The sequence below is a fragment of the Oryzias latipes genome, chromosome 22 (genome assembly GCF_053564925.1).
Source record: "Oryzias latipes strain Hd-rR chromosome 22, Olatipes_Hd-rR_3.1".
Taxonomy (NCBI): domain Eukaryota; kingdom Metazoa; phylum Chordata; class Actinopteri; order Beloniformes; family Adrianichthyidae; genus Oryzias; species Oryzias latipes.
In genome coordinates this window covers 10003262-10023193 of record NC_136258.1, presented here as the reverse complement: position 1 = coordinate 10023193, position 19932 = coordinate 10003262, and the positions used below count along the sequence as shown (strand labels likewise).

General features: G+C 39.5%; 1 protein-coding gene and 1 long non-coding RNA gene across 3 annotated transcripts; one reads left to right on the top strand and one right to left on the bottom strand.

Annotated features, from left to right (window-relative positions):
• Positions 1 to 981: 981 nt before the first annotated feature.
• Positions 982 to 19147, bottom strand: nrde2 (NRDE-2, necessary for RNA interference, domain containing). 2 transcript variants are annotated; one of them, XM_020713691.2, is made up of 19 exons: positions 19032 to 19147; positions 17830 to 17932; positions 17443 to 17640; positions 16219 to 16359; positions 15857 to 16116; positions 13849 to 14066; positions 12044 to 12271; positions 11763 to 11952; positions 9256 to 9389; positions 7297 to 7417; positions 6988 to 7160; positions 5612 to 5780; positions 5307 to 5527; positions 4741 to 5230; positions 3153 to 3568; positions 2904 to 3043; positions 2581 to 2722; positions 1431 to 1507; positions 982 to 1296 (listed from the first exon to the last, which is right to left on the bottom strand). In XM_020713691.2, the coding sequence occupies exons 1-19, from the start codon at positions 19090 to 19092 to the stop codon at positions 1242 to 1244; spliced, it is 3537 nt and encodes a 1178-aa protein (XP_020569350.1). In that variant the 5' UTR covers positions 19093 to 19147; the 3' UTR covers positions 982 to 1241. The 2 variants fall into 2 exon arrangements, with proteins under 2 accessions (XP_020569350.1, XP_020569349.1); XM_020713690.2 differs by having other exon boundaries at positions 1436 to 1507.
• Positions 3070 to 5311, top strand: LOC144988959 (uncharacterized). The gene is made up of 2 exons (XR_013653064.1): positions 3070 to 3207; positions 4781 to 5311. It is a non-coding gene; the product is annotated as an uncharacterized LOC144988959 (long non-coding RNA).
• Positions 19148 to 19932: the final 785 nt, after the last annotated feature.

The following is a 19932-nucleotide window of genomic DNA, read 5'->3' as shown; positions in this document are numbered from 1 at the left end:
CGCGCGTGATCCAAGCATCAGTATTTTTCTTTGCCGAATAATAAAACGCATTCATATTTGAATTTTTACAAAATCAATTTATTGTCTAGGAATTCTCCCCCACACACTTCTGCCAAGAACTGTTACTTTTATTTTATTATCCTCTAATTTTTTTGTATAGCTCTATTTGGGACTAAAGCGGAAACTGAGGAACATATATCTGTGTGTCTGAACGCTATTGCGAATTTGACAGATGACATCCCAGGAAACCGCGCCTTTTCTCACTGACGCCGGACTATTTTCTGTTACATTTAGTTTTATTGAAGCGGAAGGATACTGTGAAAAGGGCGTGAATAGAGAGGCTGCAGTTGTGCTTTCGAAAGGCGTGTTCCGATAGGACAGAACAGACCCGCAATGCTCCAACAATGTATGAAGGCCGCCGATTGGCTCAAATAGATCCGCAATGCGTCAAACGGTGGCGTGGCAAAGGGCCGAGTGCGTTTGCGTTTCAGTAGCAACCAGGTAGTAATAAAAAAAGGAGCAGTCCACAGGTGTGTTGCTACAGGACGGCTAAAATAAAATAAATATCTGCAGTCTATGAATGTATTTGATTCTAGTGAATACGTTAAAAAAAGATGTATTTAAAGAAGCAATTTAAATGAAAGCATTAAAAAAACAAATTTCAATATTTTTCAAGTGTTGTTATACCTCAATTTTTTTACAGTATCAGTAACGAACTTTATGTAACTGTTTCTTTACTACACAAACCTTTCCCCTATTATTGGCATCTCAGGTTAATGTTTTACTTTTTAAATTGAAGGATGAAAAACATGCAAGATTCGTAAATTATTATTTATTTTGAGTGTTCTCTGATTATTTTCAACGATTACGTTTTCCTTTTTAAATATTAAATTAACGGTTATTTAATTGTAACAATTCAATTTAAAATAATGCTTTATATTTACTAAAAACAATTCTATGAATAAATCTGACAAACAAAAGTGATTAACAATACCATTTAATGTCAAACTGGAATATTAAAACAAGGGGTCATTAAAGCATTTTGTACAAATATGTAGATCACAGTTTCACACTAAAGCTTTGTATGTGTAATTTATGTTTAAGCCAACATATATCTTTGCTTTTCCAGATGTTGCCAGCTCATTTCTGTAACGAGATCTCTGTGTCCAATTAGTCCTCCAGGAGAATATCCAGCTCTTCCAAAGGCAGCCTCAGTCGGAGCTCTTTCTCCATCATCAGGTCTATGAACTCCTGCAGATGCTCCGGGAACAGCTGGACCGCATCCATATACAAACCCTGAGCCACATGTACATACATTTGTTCCCAGGAAAAGTTACAAATTCACACACAAACACACAACAGCAAAAATGAAATAATGATAAGAAGAATGATAGATTGAAACTGGCAAAATATCCTAAATGCGTATGTACCTCACCTTTACCCAGGGAACATTCTGCAGGGCCTTATAGAAAATCGCTCGGGCTTTATCCACCTTACCATCAGAAACCTACAAATTCACATTTATATTAATAATAACAACATAAATATACATTTTATCAACTGGTTTAACAATGCTAATCAGTATCTCTTTGTGTTTACAGGTGTTATGTAAGGGTTAATGGTAACTTTTTACCATTAACCTTTTTAACGCACGCCGTGGAAGCCTGAACCGTCCGACGCAAAGTGCGTTAAAAAGTAATAACGCACACTTCGTCGGCCACTAACCCGCTTATACCATGTTCATTTACAAAAGCAATACATATTAACCAGTTTTTTAGTCCTTAAAAAAGCGGACTATTTTGCTACATGATGCGGCACATCGCGCAAAAAATTGTCCGCGTCGCGCCGCACTATTGCTGCAGTCAAGATTCGATATATATATATATATATATATATATATAGGAGGGTGGGTGGGTGAGAGGGGCATTTTTATATGCTGATCTTTTCGATGGGCTGAATAAACCATCAGTTCAGAGAGAAAGTTCACCTCTTACCGCTTGTTTTTGTCCGAATAATGAAGCAAAAGGTTGTTTTAAAGAAGCCGGTGCAGTGATACAAAACATTTAAGCTAGGTGGCCGGAACTTCTTTTTTCACCGTGTGGTTATCAGGTTTTAACGCACACCCAGCAGCCAATCAGAATCGAGAATTCACCCGGATCTTCTTCCACTTTCGGCTTCTCCCATCAGGGGTCGCCACAGCGAACAAGTCGCATGGTAAATTTGGCAATGTTTTTACGCCGGATGCCCTTCCTGACGCAACCTTCTCAAACCGGGCTTGGAACCGGCACAGAGGTAGAGAAGGGAACTGGGAGCAGCCCGGAGTCGAACCCTGGTTTCACGGACGGAAGGCGCCGCAAACCAGCACGAGCTAAACCGAGAATCGAGAATTCACCCGGATAATAGTATAAATATTAATTATAGATTAAAACTACTGTTTGTTAGCTGGTTGTTGAGTAACAGGCAGCACCATGCTCAAACAGTTGATCTAATATGTTTTATTTCCATTTGGATATCTATTTTCTGAAATGGTTTCTTCCAGTTTTAGTAGTAAATAATGTCCGCAGGCATTATTGGTCTCACCAAGAAGTGAATGTACATCCTCCACAGTAAAGGGCAGTGAGCTCCGTCCTCCGTTTTGGTGGCAGTTTCAAAAAGTCCCCGGATTCGGTTGCCTAAGCCATTTTCTGGTAGTATGGGCAAAGCCTCATTGTAGTGACAAGACCTACAGACAACAACAAATATCTGATTTTTCTTTCTCAACTAAAGTGACACCAATCTGTTTACTCAATAAATAAATTGGCTTTCTTGCTTCACACTAAAAGTACAGAGAAAATTAGAAGTTGTGATGGGCGGTTGTTTGTGTTGCTATGACGACATTCAAACTCATTAACTGTGGATGTTACCTCTGAGCAGAATCCACCAGCTGCTTCCTTTGTTGTTCAGCGACAATAGCAAATAGGCGTGGTACAACACCGCCACTGTCTCTGGTTACCGAGTGAAAAAAACGGCGTGCCCTGCCAGCACTATGGTAACGATTCTCCACCTGAAAAAAAACAATAACAAAAAAGTCACATTTTGGTTGTTCTAAGTACAGATTAATAACTAAGAATAAAGAATCATCAGCGTTGATTCAAAGTGGTTTCCGAGCAAACCTGCACATATATGCCCCACAAAAGGGCGCAGCTAGGCCAGGATGAGATGGCCGAGGTGAGTGTCTGTCTCAGTGTTGCCAGAGGAAACACGCTGTTGCTGCTGTGGTACTTCAGCAATGCCGCCTGCTGCACCGCTAATACCTCACACTCATGAGCCAACTGGCTGACATAACTGTGGTTTTGAGGGCGGGAACCGGCTTCACAGTTGCCGGCTTCAGCGCGTGTCAGGTTGGCTTTCTCGTTGCTGCTGAGCGGCTTTTCAGGTGCTAAGGTGTGATAAAGTTGCTCCATATTCTCCCTGGCAAGGCTGTAGACTGAAACGGCTGCATGGACGCCTACAGTGAGGTACTGGAACAGAGCATAGCAGCCAACCAGACCTCTCAACCTCAGCTTTTCTTCTGGAAGCTTTTCTTGGTCTGTTGATTAAAGCAGAAGAACGGATGAGTTTCAAAAGAGCAAATCACATTGTGATTCTACTCACTACATCATACAGCTCCACAACTCCATTGTTTGAGGACAATACCTTTGGCTCATTCAATTTAAATATATGAACAATGGCATGTTGTTATCAGAAAACCATAACTTCAAGTAACAGTTTTGTAAACTCTGAACAACTTTTTTAATCTTAGTACTTATTAAAAAGCTTTAAAAATGAGAAATGTGACGCTTCATCAATCATGGTCAATTAGTCTCCTCCGTGTCGTGTTTCCTGCTCAGAATGCGTTCAGCTTGCCAGAGTTACGTGAATCTTTGATTCGTAGCAGGTTTTTGTTTTTTTTATTCTTGACTTTTAACACTTGACTTACTTTTTTGTGAAGGTTTGAACTTTGAGAGTTTAAATAAGAGGGAAAAAAAGGGTGAAAATGTTTCTTTCTGCCTGAGAAAAGTAGCTAAGGGTTTGCAGATTTCACCGATCGCATCACTAATGGAACAAAACCCATGCCATTCAAGGGAACACCGGAAGCAGAGCTCTCAGCAACAGGGAGGGGAAGGCGGGGCGGGGTAGCTCCACTCCTGCCACTCTGCAGAATCTATGTCCTAAAAACACTGTATTTTTTGTTTGTTGGCTTAAACGGCATAATCATAAACAAAAGACCTTTGGGAACATTTTAATAACTCACTATATTACCAAAGGTATTCGCTCACCTGCCTTGACTCGCATATAAACTGAAATGCCATCCCCTTCCTAACCTATAGTGTTCACCATTCCATGAAGCTCTCTGCATACTGTACTTGGGCTAAACTGAAGGTCATGAAGTTTGGAGCTCTGTAGCAATTGACTGTGCAGAAAGTCGGCGACCTCTTTGAACTATGCGCTCCAGCATTCACTGAGCTCCTTTCTTTCATAAATGTTTGTCTGCATGCAGTCTCTCAGTGCTTGATTTTAAATACATGTGCCCAGGCCAAGTTATTGGACACCTGATTCTGATCCTTTGGATGGGTGAAGTATTTAGGTGTAGATCAAAAGATGATCGGAGTGGGACCTTAAAGTGAGGTGTTGTGAGCTTTCATCAGCAATTTTACATTGCTCTAATGGCAAATCTTGGAGAAAAGCAATGTCACATCTGTAAATAAGAAAGAAAAGAACCTTTTGTGTCAGGCTGAGAGTTCTTGATGCTTTGTTCCAGGTCTGACAAGCTGGCAGCCAGCGCCTGTTCGTAGGACTTCCTGGCCTTTAGGATGGAAACTGGAGAGAGGGACTGGGAGAAGGGAAAGGATGCAGATGTTCCCTCTGCGAGTTTGGTCAAGACGCAGACAGCTGGTGACGTGGTTACATCTGTAAGCCGACTCTGTTCCTTTGCTGCCTCCTCCAGCTCAAGCTGGGACCAGAGGAGACACAGCTCACACAGAGCCGCTCCACTCAGGTCTTTGACTCCCCCCATCGCTGAGGCTGTGGAGAACACTTTGCGAGCCTCGACCAGGTTTCCCAAGAGCCACTCAAGGTGGGCATACTCGCGCCACAATATCAGAGACGAGCGGTTGTCAGGTTCTTTGAGGAGCCGTTTCACGACTCGCTTGCTGCTCTTCCCCTGAGAGTGAAGGCGCTTTTTATTTCCACTGTGCAGACTGCGCAAGACCTGGTGCACAAACACAAACACGTCACAAAGAGGACGACTGAATGGTAATCGTTTATATAAATGAACCGGTCCTTACTTTGAGCTTTTCGTATTGTAATAGGCTGAGAGTCAGGGAAGCTCTGTGGTGAGGAGGAAGGACAGGCTGCAGCATGCTTAACATGTTGGTGAGAAACCTCTCACCCTGCCTTCCAAGCCCCACCCACTTCCTTTTTCCCTGGAGAGTTGTCATATGACCTACAGAGTCAACCCCAAGGTCAGGTATGTCGTAGGAGGTCAGAGGTCGCTGTGGCTCCTTACCTGTGATGGGTATGGAGGACAGATTTCCATGTGTGTTCCCCACTTTCAGAAAAGTGTTAAAAAGTATAACACTTGATATCATACCCTGAGTAAGCACAGAGAGATTTTCCAGAAATAAACTAGGCTGAGAGACTTCAGAGAGAATAGAGGCTACAGGCAGACCCAGGAAAGACAAGAAATATAAGAGGAGGCGGAGCCGGAGTTCTGGTGAAGACAGACAAATCAGAGATGAGCCGATGTCATCAAATAACACCTACAGGAGAAGGAAGAAAAGATATGCCATAAATCCTTTTGAAGCATGATGGGGCTTTAAACATCATCCACTCCCATCATCTTTTGATCTATTGTAAATTGCATTCTCAATTTGTGTCCTCAGTGGTCTTTTAATTCATATTGTGCCGTTTTTAGTCAAAATAAAAAAAAACTAGTTTTTTTAACTAGAAACTATGTTCTAGAAAACTGTCGTTTTCTAGAACATAGTTTCTTCAGAGGGGCAGTAGTTCATTATAGATTCACCTCTGAGTTGTGAGCAGAACTGTTGGCGCAGAGTCAGCCTTTCTCTATTTCTAGTCATCCGTCTGTTTACACTCCCTCCCTCTACTTTACAGCCCCCAAACCCCCAACTTGACATTAGTAATGCAATGAAAATAGCAAACAATATTGGAGGTTTCCAGCTGTACAGGTTTGAGACAGATGCCAGTTCGATGTGTTTTTCGTGTTTTTAGCATGTTCTTGTAGCATTTTTCTCATGGTGGAGGGTTTGTATAAAGAAAATCAAGAATTAAGCATTTCTAAGTATTTTTTTTATTTAAATCGCGGTGAATCAGAAGCAGACGAAAAAATACCAATTGAAACAGCTCTTAGTTGTTATGTACTACAGTCGGAAGGTCACGAGCTCCCTGCTCCGCTCCATTCTAAGGGCAGGGATGCCAGTATAGCTTAGTCAGTTTGTTAGTTCATTTTTAGTATTTTCCTATTGAACTCTTTGTATTCATGATCCTTTTGACTTTATGTTTTACTTTGAAGCCCATCGAGACGACTGTTGTTGTGATTTTGGGCTATACAAATAAAATTGAATTTGAATAAAATTTAATTTGAATTCTGATGCATCCCCTTGCAGACAAATAGATCCATGTACTGCTGTTTTCTTCATCTGAGCTGGCATCTGGCTCCAATATTGCCCCCCATTTTTGTTGGAAAAAATGGTTGGGGTTTTGAGAGGCTGTAAGATAGTGGGAAAGCATGTAAACAGATGGATAACAGGAAGTGGGTACAAGCCTACTCCGTGCCAACAAGCCTGCCCACAACTCGGAGGCAAATTTCTAATGAACTACTGCCGCTCTGCAGAAAAAATGACCAAGAACTAGCCTAAAAACACCATAATCATAATGAACAGACACAGGGAACAATTTTACAATAGAGCAAAATATGATTGGAGTGGGACTTTATAGAGCTGTCACCTGTCTGTCAGGATCGTCACAGTCCTCCTCCGTCTGACCCTTGGCTTTGTCAGGTCTCCACGGCAACCAGTGAGCTGCTTCACGCAACGACTCCACATCCAGCCACACCTTCCATTTAGCCTGGCTCCTGTTTTTCACCTCCTCTTCATCTTCTTCCTCCTTATCTTCTTCCTCTGGAGAATAATAAAACCCATAAGCTCATTTTGCTGCTTCAAGCCCTCAGATTTAATTGCACACAAACCAATGTTGCAATTAAGGGAGCTACAGCTTACATGCACAAGGACCTCTGTTACCATGGGAGTCTTTTACCTGTAGGGGGGGGAAGCCATCCCCCTCGCTCTTGTTGGAGCATCCATGCTTTCCAGCCTCTGGCCTCCACCTCTCCAACTCTGGCTTCCCCACTATCCCAGAAAGGCTCAAAGAACTCAACCTGCAAACACATACAGTAGGTAAAACCTATTAGACCTTGTTAAAGAAACAGATGCAAAACACACATAATGGAAATATCCATCAAAATACTAAAGAGATAAGTAAAATCAGTTTACTTTATGACTGACACGGTTCAGATTACCATACAGGAATACATGGTTTTACAATTTTAGTGCAAAAAGTTTTGTTCGAACAGGAATTGAAATTCAAAACAATTATTGATAAACTAAAAACACATCCCATAGAAATAAGTCAAAAATTCTTTCCTTTTTTTTTTAATATATAAAAATCTGGGGCAGTGGTGCAGTGGTAGGGGGGGGTCAACCTCTGATCAGAAGTTTGCAAGTTCAAGTCCAGCCTTATGTTGAAGTGTCCTTGGGCAAGACACTGAAGCCCACATTGCCTCTAATGGTTATACCCTATATTACCAAATGCATTTGCTCACCCTTTCAAAGGATCAGAATCAGGTGTCCTAGTCATTTGTTCTGGCCACAGGTGTATAAAATCAAGCCCTCTGGCATGCAGACTGTTTTTACAAACATTTGTGACAGAATGGGCCGCTCTCAGGAGCTCAGAGAATTCCAGCATGGAACGGACATTGGATGCCACCTATGCAACAAATCCAGTGGTGAAATTTCCTCACTCCTAAATTTTCCACAGTCAACTGTCAGCTCTATCAGAAAAAATATAAGAGTTTGGGAAGAACAGCAACTCAGCCACAAAGTGGTAGACCATGTAAACTGATGGAGATGGGTTCAGCGGATGCTGAAGCGCATAATGAAAAGAGGCCGCCGACTTTCTGCACAGTCAATTGCTACAGGGCTCCAAACTTCATGTGACCTTCAGATTAGCCCAAGTCCAGCACACAGAGACCTTCATGGAATGGGTTTTCATGGCCAAGCAGTTGCATCCAGGCCACACATCACCAAGTGCAATGCAAACCGTTGGATGCAGTGGTGTAAAGTACGCCACCATTGGACTCCACAGCAGTGGAGGCGCCATTTCTGGAGTAATGAATCACACTACTCCATCTGGCAATCTGATGGAGGAGTCTGGGTTTGGAGGTTGCATGGAAAACGGACTGCATTGTGGGAAGGGTGTGAAATTTGGTGGAGGAGAAATTACAGTGTGGGATTGTTTTTCAGGACTTGGACTTGGGCCCTTAATTCCAGTGAAAGGAACTCTGAATGCTTCAACATAACAAAACATTTTTGGACAAGTCCATGCTCCCAACATTGTGGAAACAGTGCACAAAGCAAGGTCCATAAAGACATGGATGACAGTCTAGTGTGGATGAAGTTTGCACAGAGTCCTGACCTGAACCCGATAGAACACCATTGGGATGAATTGGAGCGTTAAAAACCGAGAGCCAGGCCTTCTCCACCAACATCAGTGTGTGACCTCACCGATGTGCTTTTGGAAGAATGGTCAAAAATTCCTATGGACACACTCCTCAACCTTGTGGATAGCCTTCCCAGAAGGCGCTTTTTACTTTCTTTAGATTTAGTTTTTACACTCTATTCATTTAAAGTCATGTTGATTCAGGAAATGAATAAAATTGTGAACGTATAAATCTAAATTATATTAACTTCTTATTTATAGCCATACACAGAATATAAAAATACACTAGACGGCTTAAAATGTGTATTTCATATTACTGGATTTTAAAGTAAACTATTGCAGAAAAAAAACATGAAACATTTGTTGTTCTTGCACAACAAGGGATTTAATTTCCATCAGTGACCTTTAGAGTTAAGGTCAATTAGACCAATGGTGGCAGTTGTGCAGAAAATTGCAAAAAAAGTTGTGGCTCTTCAGTCAAAGTGTGCGTTTGTGTACCTGCTGCCTGGTGGACAATTTTTTGACACTGTCAGGCTTGAAGAAGGTAAAGTCCATCATGGCCTGAAACAGAGAAATGGCTTTCTCTGAGTGGCCAGCCTGTCGCAAGAACTGACACTGCTGAATGAAGAGGTCTGCCAAGAAAAAACGGGACATTTCAATACATTTTGAATTTTAATTACAGGCACCAACAATACATACATCATTGAGTCAGGTCATACCCCATGAGTTAGAAATCCATTATCCGAAGCACAACGAAATTACACGCAACACAACAACATAACCTAGCAATAGCATTAACCTCAGCACAACAGAAATGAAGACTTTTTTTTCCTACATCATGCCATCACTCCAGCAAGGTAAGAAATTCTGAGATGTAGTTTGGAAAACACACCTGACTGAGCATGCTTGTGTGACTAGTGTGGCGACCTGGGGGTTAGCCCCGCCTGCAGCCTCTAAGACTCATGGGAAGGGGGGAATCTTGGGTGTAAAACCATGAGTAAGACGGCTGTGAGCAGAAGTGACTTGGCTGTTTGTTGGTGTTTTCAAATAAATGAGCACTGAAACCAGTAAGGTGGGGCAGGGACAGTTATCCAATACAGCCAGTTAATCACAGCTCAGTATTTGTTTCCTTGCAGTTGTTGTAATATTTTAATATACCACATATTATCAGCTTTTCGTGCATCAAATCAATTTTTACATTTAAAATTTAAAAAAATTATTAAAGTAAACCTTTTATACTGAAGGTTAAAATTAATTTATGCTACACACATCTAATGTAATGTATTTAATGTGTTTATTGTGAATATGAATTACTTAGACACCAGAAGGATGCTCTGTCCAAATGTTTGTGTATTTGTTGGTGTGAGTGTCATTAAAAGAGGAATGTTGAGATACAAAGAATTACCAGTTAAATGCTGTTGGATGAACAGTGAAATATTCAGTTTTTATCATCGTAAATCTGACTTCAGAGGAGTCAGTGGCTCACCAGCATCAACCTCACCGTACGTCACTGAGTAGTTGTTTGTGTCAGAGAGAGGCAGAGAAAAGAGTGAGGGAGTGTGTGTGTGTGTGTGAGATGAGAGAGAGGTGCCTCTGTGTGTGGAGGGGGTATCTGACCTCCAGGGTAGTCGCTGTGTTAACTCTGGCCAAGCTGCATTTGATGTGTGTATTGAGGGTGGACACTTTCCTTGAAATAAACACAAGTACAATACTTGCCGTTGTGTTGTAGGGAGAGGAGTGTGTTATGGAAAATAATACAGCTTTAATTGTGTGTTTGTGTGTGTACGTCTTGGCAGGTCAGTGTGTGGTGTGGCTCTTTGACTCTCAGAGAAAAAATTCGGCTCTTGATGTCAAACTTGTTTGCCCCCCCTGGTCTACTCTCTCTGAGACTGTTTGAGGACGAGTGGAGTGTGGGGCAAGGACAGTCAACGCAGCTAGTTAATTAGCCACTCGCCTCTCGTTTCCCCGCTACAAGTTACAAAGCAGATAGGTCATTACAATGCACGTGCGGGAAACAAAATAAAAAACGTACCGAAATGGTACAAAAGAATACCGAACCGAAACTGCCATACTGTAACGGTTCGCTTCAACTACGTGTATCGTTACACCCCTAGTAAAAACGCACATTTAAACATTTAAAAACACCCCGCTGACTAATTTGACCAGGTAGTTTGACAGACTGGTTCCTACAAATGCAAGCAACAAAACAATGATCACTGAAATCATTGCAGAAAGTACCAGCGGAATACATATGGGGAGAATTTGTTAAGATAACATCAAGCAGTGTTGCCTGGTCGGGTCATAACGTGTTGGAAGCACTTTGTGTTATACTTTTATATGAAAAGTGCTTTATAAATAAAGTTTGATTGACTGATAGGTTGAGACACAATCTGATGCATATTTAGAGAATCACAGTACAGGACGGTACAGAAAATGATCCTTCACAAAAATACCAATTCCTCCACTCTATCCTGTCGAAACAGGCATGTTTAGTTCTGGATAGTCAACGTTTTTTAACAGCCAGGTCTCACAAACTATAACAAAATCTGGTTTTGAACTTTCTACCCATATGCGAAGCTGATCTATCTTTGGCAATGAGCTTCAAGCACTATGTGTAGAAAGCCCATGCCTTTGCGGGTACAGAAATCACCAAAATCGAAATCCTTGTTGGTGTTTGACGAGGTTTGGTGAGTAGAACAGTTTGCAGGGCCGATATGAGTAACAAAAAGCGATTCAGACAGGCATGCAGCTGAGTTTTTCAGAAGCTGAAACCTTTACATGCGGATGGATTTTTATTATTTCAACTTGTGATTTAAAGTTTAGATCTGCATTAATACTACTGAAAGACTTCTTCTCTTATTAACGTCAACAGATTGGGTATGCAGTTAAATTCCAACCTTCCCACTCTTGTCGTCAAAACGGTATGATAACAAATATTTTGTCCACTGTAGCTGTAAAAACATGATTTACATGGTACAGTAATAACAATATGTAGTTGTATTTACCCAACATGTCCTCTTCAGTTCCTGGAAGGGCTGAGTGAGAGACCATGCTGCCATCTAGCACAGCACTGAGCGTGCTTAGACATTTTCCATATGCTGAGTTCACTTTAGACACTGTGAAGTTGCTGAAGTAACTCTGGATGAAGAGCAGATACCGCCTCCACAAAGGAGCACTGTTTGGATGAAGAAACACCTGAACGGTAACAGATGAGACTCCATTTAGACAACGACTGTAGCACAAGCAGAATCTTCAGTTACCAGAGCACACATTGTTGAAAACCTACCAGTTTCTTCCACTCTTTAGCCAGAACAGAGGGCTCCCAGAGCTCCTGACAGATCCTGAGCCTCTCCAGCTGCAGACTGATGCAGGTCGGGTTGATGGCCACTGCTCGCTCTGCAATACTCAGCTTTTTCTCAAGGACTGCTTTATAGGATGACTTCGATTTGCACTCAGACGATTCGCTGCCTTGTAGCCCTTCGTTGCCACCAAACACTGACGCACCCAACTCATCCTGGTGGAGAAGAGAAAGTTCAGAAAAACTCTGACAAAAACCTCCTACCACTACTTCACTTACGAGTATTTCATGTACAAAGAAGTTTAAACAGTTACTGTCTAATAGGAGATGTACTGGCTGGCATGTAGCCTAACACAATCCTTCTAAAAAGCAACAAACTACAAAATTAAAGCTTAGAAATGTAAAAGATTTAAATTTCATGGGTCTGCAAACTTTAATGCTAAAAGAGCCATTTGGTCCAGTTTCTTACAGACCAAAACCCACGTCACCGTTTATAAAACTGCACTACATTTATGTTTTTGTGGCCATTAAGACCTTCATAATAATGTCATATTTTTCTATATCTATTCACTTTACCTCCCTTTAATTTTGACAGCAGCACATAGAAGTTTTTGTTGCATAAAGAACACCAAGTGACAAATAAGATGCTCCTGCTGAACTAAAAATGTAAGAAAGCAAAGTCAAACATGGCCTTTTCTTTCATCATGGTTGTGTCCGAATTCCCACCCTAACCCCTATATAGTGCACTATATAGAGCGTTCGCCATTGTGTAGTGCTGTCCGAATCTACAATTACCAAATCGAGTACCATTGAAATTTCCCACAAGTCTCTGCGAAAAGCCAGTGTGCATCGATGCTCACTGGACTGCCTAATATAGACCACAATGCATTGCGTCTGAACAATTTTTGCCAAAAAAATGTATTTAAACTTATTTTTTTAATAAATCATCAACATTTTTACCTTCAGGAGACAAAAAGGAAAAAAGGCAAAAAGCTCATATTAATTAGATTTAAACTTCGTCAAATCATATGCGCCGTTGAAAAAAAAAAAAAAAAAAAGTAGTGAGCACGGTGTTCCAATTACTTCTAAAATTCAGGGTACTACATAGTGCAGCACTATATCGTTTTTTAGTGGGAATTCGGACACAACCTCTGACTGATGAGCCTTGTGTTGGCAGCATACCCTGCCATACCCACCACAAAATGGCGGTAACCCTCCCCCAGCCACTGCACACTTTCATGTATTCTTTGTTTTCAGTATTTATTTGTAGCACATCCATGTACCAGTACATCTATTGGTTTGGTTTACTCATTTTGGGTAGTTTAATTCATGTCACCTATTTTTGAGTTGCCAGTGCTGAGGGCGCTGCTGGTCACTACGGGTGTGGCTGAGGTTCTGCTGAGGTTCTGTGCTGTGAGGCCCAGCCCAAAAGAGGAAGTCAAGTCTTCACAGCCTTTAAATGCTCCAGTCAAGCAATTGGCAGGTGCCATCTACAGGAACCTCCAAGGGGCTTATTTAATGTTTATTTGCTTTTCTTCTGTTGGTTATTATTCATTTTTGTTCTTATTTTGGACAACTTCTTTTTTGTTTTCCACTAAGAGACCAAGTTTTGGGTTTAGTCTTGTCTGTAGTCTTTGTTAAATGTTGTCAGTCAGTTGTCAACTCCTGAATGACAAACTCAAAAAGGAAAAATTCAAATGTCACAAACAGCAATTCCAAGCTAAACACTGACAGTCATTCACAAAAACAAAGACAGAAAGAAGGATACAGCAGTGGTGCACTTAGGAACTCACCTGGTATTGTATGAATTGTAGCCATTGCTGTGTATCTGATGGGTGCTCTCTGAGATGCCGGTTAAATTCCTCAGTCTTCCCAGCTACATGTGCAGCGCTCTCCTCAACCTGTGTGATCTGCTTCTGCTCGTCCTGCCGTCCTTTACCTTGCAACCACAGAGCTGTGGACGAGTCATATATCCCCAGAGGGTTTACAGACGACGTCTGCACTCTCTCACCTAAAAATCAAATGTTAACAGAGAAAAATAGAAAAAAATGAAGGCTGGTAACATTCTAGAAAAGTGGCATAAAAAGAAAATGAATGAACTTCATTCATGAAGACAATTTGAACACCCCTATGATCTCTTAAGAATCACGAGGAGATCATCGTGCTTATCGATTGGTATAAAAATAACAGTTTGAGCCCACAGGACATGTTTTTAAAGAATTAAAGAAAGTCAGAAATCAACAATCAGTCAGGAAGATCAATCCTAAAGTTTGACATGTGGACCACATCCAACAGAAGCTCACTAGAGAGCCTCAAATTCTTGCTTTGCTTTTCAACAGTTAAAACCTTGACTTAGTGGACTAAAGTTCAACAATTAGGAACAGAATTATATATAAAAAAAGCTGTTATGACCAATTTAAAAAAGTATAGAATAACAATTATTTCACAGAATTACCTTGTTTTAATATAAAAAAAAAAGAAATGCTTAATCAAGTATTGAAGATGGTTAAAATAATTGATTTCAAATTAAATTATTTCACTTGCTCCAAAAATGGATTCATGATTTTTTCTAATGAAACATAATTCAAACATATTTTAAACTTTTGATACCTTATTAATTTATGCTATGAAGATTTTTGAAACAGTGTTATGTCTATTTTACTCATTTAGTATTTTTCTAATCGTATGCATGATTTTTTTTTCTGATGAACATAATCTGCATATATTTTAAATAACTGATCTGCATTTACCATGTTGATTTCTAAAATAGTTATGTCTATTTTTTACATAATAAAGTAATTCATCTTTGTCATGTCCTTTATTGATACTTCAGGATTCTTAATTCTGTCTGATAAAAGTTATGAACCGGATAATGATAAATCATGTAATAAAATGGTTACGGTAGAAGAGGGGTGGGATTATATAAATTTGCTTCCTTCCACTCCCTTTCAAGCAATCTTTAATTTTATGTCTTATTATCCTCAGTTTGATACGTCATTGTATGAATGTATAACTGATGATTGTATTGTTTTTGTCTATTATTCCTATTTGATTGCTTGAAATAAACCATTTCAATTCAAATTCAAATTCAATTCAAAGTTTCAATTCTAAAACCTAATTAAAAGCTCCTGCTGTGAAGCCATATGTACACTTTTAGCATATGGTGTTCTCACTGGACTGTCACTACCTGATAATAGTGCATGTACTCATAGTTGGAAGAGGCTTAGGTCAAAATCTTGAAGCAGTTCAAATCATGTGAATCTTGCTCCAGGCTTTTTCTTTCACAGCTCTTTTTCCAATTGAAAGACTTTGGTTTCATAGAATTCCAGCCGGACACAAACCGCATTTATGAATTTCTCCTTCAAGATACATTTTCAAATGATTGGTACTTCCGTAGTTTGAAAAGGACGTTGCCCATACGTCACAATCAAATTTGAGTTCCTGATTGATCAAAGTTCAACCTGGTTTAAAATTGAATGCGCGTTCAGTTGCACATTTTTTTATGTAGAGCCGGAAAATTGACTTAAAAATGTTGTAGTGATGCGTAAACGCCACAGTTTTGAAACTAGAAGCCCATAAGTGGCATATAAGTATGTTAGCATAGACTTTTTATAAGAAATGGTTGCTTGAACACGCCTTTCCGATCCCAGTGTGAACGTAGCATCAGATGAGAATGAGCAACATGACCATGATTTCATTTTACTGTACATCTTGTTGAGTACTTGTATCAAAAACGTGTAGTTCTGCTTGTTTTAGTCTCAAGATGTTTAAAATCAGCATGGTTATCATGTGATTTCTTACTTGTCTCTTGCTCTCTATTATCTCTCTCAGGATTATCCAGGGGGAGGAAGGAAGTCGAGGTGTTTCCTTCACTGCTGTCAGGAGTTGCAGGCTTCACTGAAACAGATGGTTCAGACCTGAGCAGATGCCGACTTGCTGTAGAAAAATATCTGTCTGCTCCTCCATCTCCTTTCTGCTTTCTTTTTTTCTTCGAGTCCTCCCAGCTTATCTCCTGCTTCCGGCAATCCAGACCCAAAGAGGAGGTCCCTTTCCTCCTATACCTGACCCACACACAGATACAAACTTAAACTGTCATTTGTGTGAAATCACTGATTGATCCCATCTGATCAACTGTTACCAGAATTTAAAGTGAGCTAAGATACCTGGCTACATCGCCTCTGTACAGAGACTTGTAAGTCCAGTTGGCTGGATCAGGTTTACAGTCCACACAGAACATCTGCTTTGTAGATGACTGAAGGTCATCCAACCAGGAGAATTGACTTGTTAATGGAGCAGGATGTTGCCTTCATGGGTACACAAACACACACACAATTAAAAACTAAGAACATAAACAAAACAATGACTTGTGCATTACTTAGTTTATTCCATGGTCCGGGTGAATACTCGATTCTGTTTGGCTGCTGGGTGTGCATTAAACTTGATAACCGCACGGTGAAAAAAGAAGTTCCGGTCACCTAGCTTAAATGTTTTGAATCACTGTGCCGGCTTCTTTAAAACTACCTTTTGTTTCATCATTTGGACAAAAACAAGCGGTAAGAGGTGAACTTTCTCTCTGAACTGATGCTTTATTCAACCCATCGGGACCACCAGCATATATATATCGCCAAATCTTAACTGCAGCAGTGGTGCTGCGCGACGCGGACTATATGTTACGTGATGCGGCGCGATGACCATGGTATAAGTGGGTTAATGGCCACGAAGTGTGCGGTTATTACTTTTTAACGCACGCCGTGGAAACCTGAACTGTCCGACGTGAAGTGCGTTAAAAAGTAATAAACGCGCACTTCGAATGCCATTAACCCGCTTATACCATGGTCAGTTACAAAAGCAATACATATTAACCAGGTTTTAGTCCTTAATTTCTTTTTTTTTCTCCCCAATTTGGATCGCTTTTCTCACAAAAAGCGGACTATATATTGCGCCACATCACGTAACATATAGTCCGTGTCACGCAGCACCACCGCTGCAGTTAAGATTTGGCGATATATATATATATATGCTGATCGTCCCAATGGGTTGAATAAAGCATCAGTTCAGAGAGAAAGTTCACCTCTTACCGCTTGTTTTTGTCCAAATGATGAAGCAAAAGGTAGTTTTAAAGAAGCAGGTGCAGTGATACAAAACATTTAAGCTAGCTGACCGGAACTTCTTTTTTCAACGTGCGGTTATCAGGTTTTTATGCACACCCAGCAGCCAATCAGAATCGAGTATTCACCCGGACCATGGTATAATACTTTTAACGCACTTCGCGGACGCAACCGTCCGACGCGAGGTTTCCACGGCGTGCGTTAAAAAGTAATAACGCACACTTCGTCGGTCATTAACCCTTACGTAACTGACTTTAAGATGAAAGGGTTGGAACTTACCCATTATCCTCCTCTTTCTTTTTTAGGTCACTGGGGTATATCGTGTCAGAGTCCGTTCCACTGCTGCTAGAATCCCCTCCATTCCTCTTTTTGTGTTTTTTCTTCTTTTTCCTTTTCTTTTCACTTTTCCTCGTTTTAGGGGGAACATTTCGATCTCCTCTCGCTTTCTCTTCAGTGGAACTAACATCCCTTCCAACGCTACAGATTAGAAGAGACATTTACCAGGAATGTAAACCAAAAACCTCTTTAGACAAAGTAAAAGTAAATGTTTACTATATTAGAATCAATAACAGAAAATATAACGCAACATTACATTTTAAGAAGACCCTATGAAGCATGCTGAATTGAATGTGTGATGTTATGATCCCATAAAAATGAAGTTCTTACCTTGCTTCCCTCTCATTCAGCCCTTCGCTGTTCTTTAGAAAACGAGCTTGAATGTTGAGCGCATCCCCAGTTGGAAAACTCTTATTCTTCAGCCAATCAAATTCTGGAAAGAAATTGGAAAAAAATAAAAGTAAAGACAACATTGATACTTACTGCCTTATTGATCAGGACTGGACATTTAGGACTTGTTACAAACCTCATAAAAAAAAAAAAGAAATATTTAACTATTGGAACTGGAGAAAAAAAACATACTTCAAAAATATACAAAGCAAAAAGACAGTAAACAATAGGTCTTCTGTCATGAATCAAATCAAACTTTATTTATTTATTTATATAGCACTTTTCTTATAAAAATATAACACAAAGTGCTTTACATTAAAACAAAACGAATAATATAAAAATGAGCAGGAAAATTAAAATGATGTCTTTTTCCAGAGCAAATAAAACTCTAAACAAAAAAAGACAAATACTGCTGACTCAAATAACACATTGCTGCTCTGGTTGGACACTGACTAGCCTTGTAAAGGAATCCTACCAGAGTTGAAGGTACAGTTCACTTTGATTCAAGAAACTCGTGCACTTAAAAAGATAGTGGTTGGACTCAGTAATAATCTTTTTTTACCTGGGTTTTTAAAGCTTACATCTATACTTTTATTTTAAGCACCAGATCTGTCACAAAAGTTTGTTAAAGTACTAGAATAGAGTATTTAAAACTCTGCAAACCTCTGTCACTTTAGGTTAGTTTGTTTATTTGTATATTTTCAATCACCATTATGCAGAAATGTAAGCACCTCTCTTATTGACTTCAATATATTATTAAGATTACTTACTGGTTCAAAATAAAACGGGTTAACCACATCGTAATAAATTAAGCCTGGCTTTGGTAAATTTTCCCTTATAATAACAAGACATAACATAATCGTAACTAACACTGAAAGTGAAACACAATATTTTCGAAAATAAACCTGAAAAAGTTAGCAGACACCACAAAACGAAGCTTTTTTTAAATATATTTTCATTATGTAAATCACCAAAACTAGCATCATCGTTGATTCGGTCATCCAACGTCTAGAAGAAATAAGTTGTCAAAAGAAAATCTCCCACAGTAGCGTTTCAGACGTGCAACTTCTTTAACGTACAAACAGCAAAAATAATTACTACAACGACATAAGTCAAACTGCACGTATAATAAGAGTAATTACCTTCAGTCGAATTTTCTATTTTATTCTCTGATACTTCAGAAAAAGCTGGAAACAGAGCCATGATGTCGCAAGAGATTATGCGTCAAGGAGTAAATAATCGCACGAATATGACGTCACATTACTTCCTTTATACTTCCTTTTTTTTCCACGAACTTTATTGAACACATCACAAAACAATCCCAGAACAGAAATCCCAGAAAATCACAAAATATGGCGGATACAAGTAGAAGGAATATCGAAATTAAAAAGGAAACAAAAAAAGTAGAATACTTATCCACATGCATACAAATATTCATAGAGAAAATGAAAACAACTATTACAGAGTTGGATTGTAGCACAAAATGCAGGGGGATACAACGATGACTAAGTAAACTGTCTCAGACACTGGAAATATCACTCACAATATCATATACTGTCATGACTTTAGGTGAACTGATTAGTTTTATGGATTTTAAGTAGAAATTGACTTTGTTATTATAGAAGGTAAAGTTAGGGTGACATTTCTGTCATCTGTTTTTGTGTAGAAAAACTTGGCTAAACATAACACAGTATTGATACATCAATTAGTGATAGGCCAACAATTATGACTTATTTTGAAAAGAAGCTCATAATGAATGGGAATTTATTTTTTGACCATTTGTTAACATCCAGCCAGAAAATGTGTCTGCAGTTTGGCAGAAGGAACAGCTGTTGTCATCAATATAGAAATGTGACCTAAATAATTCTTAGGTTACGGATGGATGAATATAATTCAAAATTATTGTTCATAATTTTGAAATATGTTTCTTTAACTATTAGTAGAATAGGAAGTTTCATGAATTTGGTTCTTTAGAAACAATATTTTTCTTCAAATTTCTGCAACATATAATTTTTTCTGTTGTTCAGAAAATAATCTTTCAAT